Here is a 12,142-nt window from a genome sequence, read left to right as displayed (position 1 = left end):
GTAAAGTGGTTTGGTGGTTCAGAGGAGTGAGAACATCCATAATGAATATCAAGAAAGTCTGTTTTTGTAAGAGAGGGACTGGGCTAGGAAGAGGACCTAGAGCAGGAAGGAGAAGACGTCAGAGACACAGAAGATTGCCTTCATACACTAAGAGGATGAAGATTAGTGGCCCATAGGAGGCTAAAACCCACAAAGTGTTCACAAACATTTTTAGTCTACATTTAAAAATTAGGCAAATTCACATAAAAAATCTAAATTTCTAGTTTCTCTTGAAAAAGAAGAAAATATAGCAACATTAGATGTGAATCCTTAGTTGGCAACTACTGTACTAGATTCAATTGAGCAGGAACTATGGCTTTTTATGGGGCACAGATTCTCTACTTTTTTTTTCTCCGATTACTAGCCCTCTACCATTGAGATATATCACCAGCTCTTTTTGTTTTTATTTTGAGACAGGGTCTCACTAAGTTACTGAGGCTGACCTCTAACTTGTGATCCTCTTGCCTCAGCCTCCCAAGTCTGTGGGATTATAGGCATTTGCTATTGCACCGGCTCAGATTCTTTACTTTGCAGCAGTATTCATCATTTGATACTGAGTTGTCAAGAAAACAGTTTACTTAACAAGTTGAAACCCACAGACTTTCTGTCTATGGTAACTATGTGTTGATAAATTGGTGGACACGAAACCTAAGATGATGAACATAGCTAAGTCAGAATAACTTGAGGGACTCTAGAAATATGGCTCAGAGATTAAGGAAGTGTTGGTTATTGTGAAAGAAGCAGATAAAAAGTCTCCTTTTCCTTATGAACTTTCTTATTATGATGTTTTCATATAGATGGTCCTGCCTGGTCCTTAACTTTTATGGCAGTATTTTAAAAGCTGCATTTGGCTGTTACATATCTTATTTCCTTTGTTGAAAACAAAGCACATGACCACATTCAAAGGAAAGAATGGTATATTACTGTTATTGCTGTAATGCTAATAATATCATGTGGTTGTAGTTTTTACATCCTGCTTTTTATTTTTATTTCATCTTAGCAAAAGAGAACTAATTGAAGCATTTTTTCCTTAAGATCTGTGGTTAACTGTGCATACCTTTCTGTATCCATTTCTTAACTCTCCAACAAATCAGTTCTTTCTATGTCTTGTAAATCCCACCATAGACTTGAGTGATGTTCATGATTTAGTTTTTATTATTTGTAGATAAATTAGATTTTACCTTTCTCCAGAAAAATCTAAGATACAGGAGTTATGTAGGCATTCAGTTTCTTAAATCTTTAGCAACTGGATTCAATAATAAATTCTATTCCATTTGGCTCTTATCAAGAAGTGTAGTTTATTCATCTCTTAGATAATCAGCCTTACTAAATCTAGGATTCCAGCTCATGGTTAGTTTTTTTTTTTTCCCTAGTTGGAGGATAGTCTTCAGAAATGGGTCTCATTGATAAAAGGAATTTCTTAAACCAATGAATATAATTGAATATAAAAGTTCTCCTTAATTTGATTTATTTTCTTGTTCTTAGTATACTAATACCATTTTACACAATTTGGTGAGACCAACAAGAAGTTAATACACATTTGATTGAAGAAAATTGGAGTCGTATTTATCTCTTTTCTTGCCAAGGTGCTATTGTTGGAAGCAACAATTAACTTTTTTTGGTCTCTTCCTGTCTCAACATGAGCTCAAATAGAGTAAATATAGACAATTGTTTGACATGTAATCCCGAAAAACATTATTTTGCTGACTCCAAGGATTTGCACAGTTCTAATAATGGCCACAGAGTCCATTTAACTGCATATTTACTTAATACAGTGATTAAGAACAGGAATATAGGAATTTTTCAATGTGCTGGTCACAAGTACAGAACTCTTACTGACCAAACTCATTCTCCCAAGCTACAGAAGCATGCCACAGGAGTATGAGTTTTGAATTGAGGAATGAACAGGAAGTTACTTTAGAGGTCTTTGTTGCCAACCTGTCAAACATTCTCAGTTAAATCTTGGAATGGCTCTTGCACCTATATTTTACAGATTTTTTTTTGAAGTTTACATTTTTTTTTTTTTTTTGTTAAGACTCTGATGCAGTCAAGGTGTCTTTAACTTTATAACTGTTTCCCAAAATGATAAAAACAATCTTGAAAGATTTCCTCCCTACTTTGGTATGGCCAGGCAAATGACCCATCAAATCAGAGGAGATAGTAGAATGCTGCTAGTCTGAAAATGCAGAACAGGCTGGCTTTATCCAGGCAGGTTTGCGATCCTTAATATATGCTTTATTTGCATATCAGATAACTTAGGAAGCTATGAGTAATTTCCTCTGTATTTGACTTTTGAAAATGAGTTTATTTAACTTCAAAGACCCCTGTTGGCTCAGTCAACACCACGGATATTTTTCTAAGGATGAACTCAGAATCTTTTGGCAATCAATTAGTCAAGTCAACAAATATCAATTTTCCTCAGGGATAATTCTCTTCTTCTGGCTCCTTTAGATATTCTGTGCTTATCAGGGAGAGCTTTTGCTGAATTCTCCATAAAATCATTTCCCAGCATCCGTGACTACATTTTCTTGCTTCCTCTTGGCCTCTGCTTTCATTACATGATTTTCTTCAAATATTACAACTTAATCCTCTCCTTTGCTGTGCAGAAGCCTTTTAATTTAATGCCATCCCTCTTATTGATTTTTGGTTTTATTTCTTGTGCTTTAGGAATCTTATTAAGGAAGTTGTTTCTTGGGCTGGCATATTGGAGTGTTGAACCTACATTTTTTTTCCCCTAGCAATTGCAAAGTTTTTAGTCTAATTCCTAGGTATTGTCTACTTTGAGTTGACTGTTGTGCAGGGTAAGAGATAGGGGTACATATAGATTTCCAGTTTTCCCAGCACCATTTGTTAAAAAGGCTACCTTTTCTCCAAAATATTCTTGATAATAATTCAGTCTCTGGATGCTTATACAGATTTAGAGCTCAGAAGTGAGACCTGAAACAAAATGTAATTCTTAAAATCGGTATATTATTTTAATAGTTTGCTCATTAGAATTTTATTCAGTTGAATTTCATTGACATTCATAATCAAATATTAGTTGTGATCAATGTTCTGAGAACCAAAATTACACTTTATTGGCAAGAACTTACATAGCTTCAGAATGTTTGCATTGAGGTACAGAGTACCTCAATGAGTACCTGAAGAGTAGGGTCAGTCATGTCACTGTCTAGGCAATGACAATGTGGTATGTGCAATAAAGGAACATGGGGCATGTCTAAGAGAATAATTTGTCGTATCTGGATATGCCAGGTAATACTTTATAGTGTAAATATTCTGGAGCTAGGCTCAAAATAGGTAGGAGTCTCCACAAGGAGTTGGAAGATGGAGGCATGGAGTGGCAGAGAACTACAAGTAGTGAATATGCCTGGAATTTTGAGTCTGAGATCCAAACAGTGGGAGCTAAAACTGAAGAATCTTATAGGCAGGGCCCAGACTTTGAACACTTTATGCCTTGTTCCATGGCTTTTCTGCAAAGGATGAAGTAAATGAGGCAACTGGTAGCACTGAGACCAGTTAAGAGGCTCAAGCAGTCACGTTAAGTCATTGATTCTCAAATTTGAAGTAGTTGTACTTTAGGTCATTAGTACTTCACTTTTACCTTTTGAATCAGAATCTCTCACATGGTGGCTGGGCTTTTGCACGTTTTCAAGGCTCTGCAGATGATTTTGAAGCATGCTAGAGTTTGAAAATTACCAATGAATGATGAGGTCTGAGCTAAGGCAGTGAGAAAAAAAATGAAGTGCCTTTGTTATAGAGATGCTAGAAATTAGAATAGTGAGCATTCTTGATGACCAACTGTGTGTAAGGAATGGGGGAGCAGTAGGATTCTGGCTTGAGTAACTTCAAAACTGTCATTTATACTAATTTTCTTTGTGGCAACACAGAATAGAAGTTCTATGGGAGAGAAGAGAGGAAATTTAGTTTTAGATATAGAATCAACTTACTGCCCCCAATACCCATTTTTATCACTTAGAAAAAGCATCAACTTTCGGCAAATGTGATTCTGTCAATATCAATATTTACTGGTATCAGTGAAGTACTTTCATTATATAATGCTTATTCTTTTCAAAGGACATAGCTCACATTTATCACACTTAAATTTGTTTCATGTCTATTATGTGATGAATTTTAGACTAGATCTCATTATTATTGTAATTTAAGTTGATGAAACTGAGGTTTAGAAAAGTTAATTCATTTCTGTGAGATCAGGAACAAAATAGTCAAGATTCAAACTTCTGAAGTTACCAAGCCCTGTTTTCTTCCATTTACTATATACCTGGCTGTAATAATACAGATAGCCAGGTTTAAAATTTATTATTTACTTATGATGAATTTGAAGTTTGTCCAAGATCTCAAGCTGATAATTATTAGAGAAGGCACCAGAATCCAGGTCCCAACCTGGCCATGGCTCTTTGCATTGTATCTTTCTGCTTTTCAGGTAATTGCAGAAGTTGAGTTTATTTTCCTACTTGTTTTATGTGTGGTTGGACTGTTACTCTTTCAAACAGGAATGTTTTAAAGAATTAATAGGTGTGGTTTTGAAGGGAAGGAATTTTGTAAAAAAGCACAACTGGCTGGGTACAGGGGCAGACACTTGAAATCACAGTGGCTGGGGAGGATGAAACAGGAGAATCTAGAGTTCAAAGCCAGCCTCAGCAACTTAGTGAGGCCCTAAGCAACTTAGTAAGACCTTGTTTCTAAATAAAATATAAAAAGGGCCGGAGATCTAGCTCAATGGTTAAGCACCTCTGGGTTCAACCCCTTGTACAAATAAAAAGCACAACTGACCCTTAAGGCTCAGTTGCTTAGGAGGAGGGGTCTGTGACAGCTGTGCATTACCAACCTGTGAATTATTTTATATTTTTTAAAATAGGAACATGACCTTCATGATGAAAAAGATACAGAAATAACTCCAGGAGAAAGAGTCCTGCAGAAAAACAAAGAGGAACGGGATCAGCAAAATCGACTGAGAGAGATAGATGAAAAGCTGAGAAAGATCAAGGAAAATGTGGTAAGTCTTTTTTATTTAAAGTTTAATTGTAACCAGTGTTTGTACTAAAAAGTGTTTCAGTTTCCTTAGAACTGTATTTTTTCTATTTTTGTTTTGTTTGTTGTTTTCTTTTTTAAATTGGTGTCCTTTGACTGTTTTATGACCATTCTTATGTGTTAAATCAGACGTTAATTTGTCAGTAAGAATTTAAGTAAAAGGTAAATATATGATTTGTAGGACTTAAAATGGTATTATACTTAAGCAGTTTATATAACATTATAAAACTGTCAAATACTTCCTCAATAATGGTCCATAATCCAGATAGTCTGTCCAATTAGTGATACAAATATTTTATGAAAAAATTTGATTGTTCTTCATAAAACCATTCTTATATATTGAACTTACAGCTTAAACAGTCCCATTTTGTTCATAACTAATACTATATTAATAATTAATTTTAATACATTCAAAATCATTTTGATAATACTGCATGTTTTTCTTACTCACAATTTAAAGATGATGATGAAAGTTCGTTTTTTTGAAGATGTATGATAAGTATTTAATTCTTTTTGTTAAATATTGACAAAAAGAAATAGTTCTAAATTAAACTATAATTTTATAGCTGTGATTTTATGCAGAATATTTAAATGAATTAAACATTTTAAACAGACCAGATAACAGTTCCTCACCAGATACCAAATCTCTTGGCACCTTGATCTTAGACTTCCCAGTTTCTAGAACTGTAAGAAATAAATTTTTGCTGTTCATAAGCCATCAAACTGTTGGTATTATGTAATAGAAGTCCAAAGGACTAAGGCACTGACCATTTATTACTAGCCTTGAACATGTATCTGTTCTTTTTTACTGTGTCTCTACCATTATTTAGTTTTTGTTTCAAAATGTGAGTCCTTTAAGAACCATTATATATTATTCCTGTGTAATATGAAGTTTGGCAACACTTAAAGGAATTTCATAAATAGTGGGATTTGGTTGTTCATTGTCTGTTATGTAGAAGTAATATAAATAGAAGTAAAGGAACTCAAGTTTTCTAGTTTCATCTTTTATACTGAACTTCCATATAGTCTCTAATTAAAACATGAAGCTAGAAAAAAATTACACCAGCCTCTTCAATGTTTTCCATAATTATCTTTAATTTTAGGAGGATTTTTTTAGAATTAAACTCTTATGGGGGAAAATTTAAGTTGAGAATTTCTTTAATTTTATATTTGTTTTAATTCTGTTAAATTCAGGTGAAATTAATTTGTTATATTTGTTAAATATAGTATATGAGCCCACTTTTGTAAAACCATTTGTGTATTAAGATTTATATGCTTAAGAGAGATGGCTGGAATGAATTAAGTTTACAAGATACTAATATTAGTTATTTCTGGTAGCTAGATTTTTTTTTTGTATTAGAGATTGAACACAGGAATGCTTTACCACTGAGCTACATCTCCAGGCCTTTTTATTTTTATTTTTGGAGATAGGGTCTCACTATGTTGTTTAGCCTGGCCTTGAACTCATGATCCTCCTGCTTCAGCCTCCTGAGTTGCTGGGATTATGGGTGTGTGTCATTATGCCCAGCTGGTTGCTGGACTTTTGAGTGATTTTTTATACTTTGTACCTTCATAAAATGCTTTTTTCTTCTTCAGTGAACACATTAGATTATTTTTTACATGGAAAGAAAAGAGGTGGTGGTTATCTAAGTGGAAAAGAATGATATATAAGTAGAGAACAATAATTATTGAATATATATATTATATATATTATATATATGTATATGAGATTAAAAGGTGGTAGATTTGTTGTGACCAATGATATTCATGAGCAAATGTTTGGCTCTCCTATATAAATTTTAATTTCATAATTTTGTGTTTTATAGTAAACACTGTCAGAGGTTGTTTTCATGTTTTAATTGCTTAGTATTTCATAACAGTTTATGGATTCATATTGTGTACTACATGATCTTTTTCAAATTCTTTAAAATTCAATATACCTCATGGACATCTGATACTTTTTAGATTGGGAAACTAGAGACCTGAGTCATTGTTTCAATCTTATCAGTACCCTGCTCTGTGACCTTGAATAAATAATTTTGTCTCTTAGAGACTTGGTTTTTATACTTTCAAATAAAGAGAGTTGAGCTAGATGACCTCTGTTGTTTTACCTGTGATTCTTGCTTTTGAGAAGTGATATTATAGTATAGTACCTAAGGCTCAGTTTGTATGCTACTTAAATGTTTGGTATTAATTAATCTTCCATTGAAAGTTACTTTTGGAAGTATAGTAACACTTTTTAGGAAAATGTGAGATTGTCTTTTACATATAAAAATTAGTCTACTGCTTACCAACCAGAGAATATGGTTTTTGAATGCCAACTTCTAAAAATGGCTTATTATGCAGTTTTATCTTATTCTCACTCCTGCATGGAACATCCTTTCAGGATCATAGGTTTTGGAGAAAAAAGGTGATGTGTGGCTGCTGAATTGATGACTCAAGGATCAAATTCGTATTCAGTGTTAGGTATGGAAAAGAATGAACTAAGGGTAATATAGGAGCCCTGAATGCCTGATCCCAGGGTTGATTTGTCAGTAAAGGATGGAAAAAATGTCTTAATTCTGTTTTGGATAGTAGGCTGTGGCTGCTGATGCTCATTTGTCTTGGTCAAGATTTGTTGAGGAAATAGGATCCAATTTATTCTGTAAGTGGTGGTAATATTGTTAATATCAATAGATTTAGCTATTAGAAGCTAAGGAAAGTAGACACAATGAATTGACGTTGAAGCTTCCAAACTTCATATGAAATTGCATAGGGATACGGGTGCTCTGCAAAGTGGCTGTGTAAGACAAGCCTTTATAAACTCTCAATTATTTATCACACAAATATCAAATGATCTCAGGTATCTATAAATCCTGATTTTTCTATTAAGCTCAAAGAGTTGCTTTCCATTGTTTTGGGTATTCTATAGGCTTCTCTACCCATCCAGTTTTCTAAACCCACTCTGCTTTACATTACTCCCCTGAGTTATAGTCCTTTTATATAAGCTTCTATACACATGGGGCATAGTGGACCCAAACTGTTTGGGTTTTAATCTCAACTCTGCATTTAATAGCTTTCAACCTTAGTCAGATCACCTGATTTCTCTATGCTTCAGTTTCCTCATCTATGAAATGAGGATAATTATAATTAATACTTATATCTTAAGGCTTTTATAAAGATTCAATTTATACACATACACAGTACTTAGAATAGGCCTCCTAGAACATTTTAAGTGCTATTTACATATTATTTTTGTTATTATTAGCATTATTAATATGAGCCCATCAAATATTAATAATATTAATAATTAATATTATCAACCATTGATATTAATAATATCAATTATTGATATTAATTATAATATAATATCAATTATTAATATTATTATTAATATTTGATAGGCTCATGGAATATCATGAGCCTATCAAAAGAATACATAAACTTGTTTCTAGGATAAGAAGGAAGAGGAAATGGTACAGAGGGTGAAATTGAAGATGGTAGGATAATCCCTAGACAAGACCTAAAATGTCCTTTTTCTAACTCAGGATGAAAGAAAGGAAGGGTAGGTCAAGAAAGGCAATTGAGAGATGAAGAGGAAGTAAAAAGTTACTCTGTAAGTTATAGAGCAAGTTATTTGATCAGGGTGAGAGGGTAATATAGAGTAGGAAAGGATTTCAATAGACCTTTCGATGATGAGAACAATACAATGATAAAAAATTAAAATAACCCAGGTGAGGTTGGAGCTACTTAGCCATATTTGAAAGATTCTCTTGACAGCCCTTAGTAGTCCTCTAAAATGGAGATAATGGGTGATGAGTTGAGGCAGGGATTTGGAGAGATTTGGCATTGCAATGGAAGATCAAGAGAGCAAGGGAGGGCCGGGTTGTGGCTTAGTGGTAGAGCGCTTGCCAAGCATGCATGAGGCACTGGGCTCGATCTGGCACCACATTAAAAAAATAAACAAAATAAAGGTATTGTGTTCATCTACAACTAAAAAACTATTTTTAGAAAAGAGAGAGAGAGAATAAGGGAAATTGGTGCTACTTATGAGTTCATAACTGAAACAAATGTGTTAATTTTTGTCACTGTGACAAATAACCAACAAAAACAGCCTAGAGGAGGAAAGATTTTTGTTCCTGGCTTCACAAGTTTCAGTTCATTTTTGGCTCTTTCCATTGCTTTGGGCCTGAGGTAGCATGTTGTGGAGGATGGCACTGATGGAGGAAAACTGCTTAGCTTATGGCAGTCAGGAAGCAGAGAGAGAAGGATCTGGGGGACAAGAAATACCCTTTCAGCGCACACCCACAGTGACCCACCTGCTTCAACCAGTTCCCACCTGTAGTTTCCACTGCCTCACAGTAGTCCATTTCCGCTATTAATGGATTAAGCCACTGATAAGGAGATGAGTCCTCTTGATCCAATCACTTCCAAAAGGCTCTACCTCTCAAACTTGCTGCCCTCAGACCAAGCCTTCAACATACTCACCTGTAGATGACACTTTATATCCAAACCATCACAAAATGTAACATGCATACCATATATATATATATATATATATATATATATATATATATATATATATATATATAATATTATATATAGTAGTTCAGGGCCCCTCTTTGTATAACTTGTATATACACAGCATGGAATATCATGAGCCTATCAAAAGAATAAGGTTAGGTCTACATGTCTTGAAAAGATGTCTATGATAGTATGTTAAAAAGAAAGAACCATAAGACAATGATTAGTGTGATTTCATTTTTATAAGCAAAAGTCATAGAAAAATCTTAGAACATGATACCAATTGCTTAATTATGATTACCTAACAATGATGGGAATGGGGATGGGTGGAGAGGTAAAGAAAGGAAATTCACTTTTTATATACACATTATTTAAATGGAACAATATGTTGAGATTATGGGTGATTTTACATTATCCTGGTGTTTTTCTGTATTTCTTGACTTTCTGAAATATACATAGATTGCATTTGTAGACAGAAAAAAAATTAATGTTTATAAATATGGTAAATATTAATGCATACAAAATATCACTATTATCTCAATAAGTAGACTTTAAATATTTAGAAAATCAGAGGGAATTATCACAAGGAATATTATTCAACCTTACTAGCAATTAAATTCATATTTGAACAAACTTTACGCACTATGTACACTTGTCAGCCCAGCACAAACAACAATATGATATAATTATGTGAGGTGCTAATGGTGTGAATGTGGGGCAATAATATTTGAACTTTATTGGTAGCTTTTAAAATAGGTTATATTTCCCCTTGAAAAACAATTAACAAATATAATGGGGCTATCATATTATTTATATGTTTACTGATATAATTTTACTTTCAGAAATATTTTCAAAAAAATAACACCCAAGGAAAACCAAGTCAAACAATATAGGAAACTACTTAAATGCTCTCAAATGAAGGAATTCCAAATCAACTTGCAGGATACTAACCCAATTAGTACTGTGGTAGGATGATAAAAATGACAAGTACAAAGACTTTGTCAATGTAGTACTTTTAATTGGACAAACATGCTACAAAACATAAAAATAAGTTTACCAATTACAAATATGTAATCTCTCTCTCTCACACATACATCCACATTCACCCGAAAGGGAAATAGAATATATGTTAATGACTTACCTTGATTAATTATTTTTCCCTAAAGAATAGGGGATTCATAATTGAGGATATTTTATAGTTTCACTGTTTTATGTAGAGATGTTTTAACTCATTAATGTAATGATGAATTTCTTCAGTAATTTAAATAAATAGTAACAATAATTCATGTTTTGTCTTATTTTCCTGGAGTATTGAATGTTCCACTATGATAATAAGGATTTTTTTTAAAGAACATTTTTAATTTCTAGGGCAAGGTAAAAATGCCTTTAATGAAGATATATGGTAATTATGCTTTTCACAAATCAATATGATTTAATTTTAGATTTGCATTTCCAAAGAAGAATCAGTAATCTGATTTTATGTCATTGAACCTTTTATGAGAATAGTTCTCTAAGATGGTTTGTTAGTAATGTTAGGAAAAGCTTTCCATGGTTCTAATAATTCTAAATGCATTGACCACACTTGTTAGGTCTTTATTGTGTCTCCTTTTTATTCTCAGATTGAACTTCATTCATTATTTTCAATTTGAAGTGTCTACTATTTCTTTCTACATTCTTTCCCTTTTTGGTTTCCTGGAAACCTCTGAGCTTGGCCTTGTTTGGTGAACTGCATTATTATTGCATCAGAATGTTTAGCACCCTAAGCTCTGTTGCTGAGCATTGATGATAAGAATGTGGTTCACAAAGAATGGTAAATCCTTGTGTTCTTATTCTTTATTTTGACATGCTCTTGTCATTTAACCTGGTACAAGAGTATATGGACCCCAGTCAGTAGGGGATTTCTTCTGGATGAAGGGTCTACCTTCCATTGTTAAGCATGCTATAGAATCAGAATTTTAGAATGCGAGAGCTGAAGGGGCTTTAGTGGTCACGTGGGCCAGTTCTATGAATTAGAAACAAAGATATTGAATAGTTAAATGATTTTTTAAAAACCTCACAAATATTAATAGTAGACTTGAGTCATTCCTTAGTTCTGATACCTTAACCTGAACTTTTAAATAAATCTGACCTCTCTAAAAACAGAACTTTGTAAATCAGCCATTTTTTAGCTCAGATTTGTGGCCACCAAAAATGTAGGTTTCATTTTAAAACCTTTAAGCTACTATCAACCAGATGTACATTGTTTTCAAAAGTTAGCATACCTCCAGACAAACCTGACCTGCTAGTGGTTAAATAGGAAGACTGACTAGTGTGCTTTGATATTTTTTTTTTTTTTTTTAGAGAGAGAGAGAGAGAGAGAGAGAATATCTTTTAATATTTATTTATTTTAGTTCTCGGCGGACACAACATCTTGGTTTGTATGTGGTGTTGAGGATCGAACCCGGGCCGCACTCATGCCAGGCGAGTACGCTACCGCTTGAGCCACATCCCCAGCCTGTGCTTTGATATTAATACATTAATGAAGGCCTGAACTGAAAAAGTAGTGTGTGTT

General features: G+C 33.5%; 1 protein-coding gene across 1 annotated transcript in view; it reads left to right on the top strand.

The window, feature by feature from the left end:
• The window catches only part of Fsip1 (fibrous sheath interacting protein 1), a 200,226-nt gene that overhangs the window by 74,524 nt on the left and 113,560 nt on the right, over positions 1–12,142 (top strand). Inside the window, exon 12 of the mRNA XM_071608080.1 lies at positions 4,916–5,053. Coding sequence (XP_071464181.1) covers positions 4,916–5,053 — 138 coding nt within the window. The remainder of the gene's footprint in view (positions 1–4,915; positions 5,054–12,142) is intronic.

This window comes from Marmota flaviventris, chromosome 2 (genome assembly GCF_047511675.1).
Source record: "Marmota flaviventris isolate mMarFla1 chromosome 2, mMarFla1.hap1, whole genome shotgun sequence".
Taxonomy (NCBI): Eukaryota; Metazoa; Chordata; class Mammalia; order Rodentia; family Sciuridae; genus Marmota; species Marmota flaviventris.
Note: the sequence above shows the minus strand (reverse complement) of the source record. Positions and strands in the feature narration are given on the sequence as shown.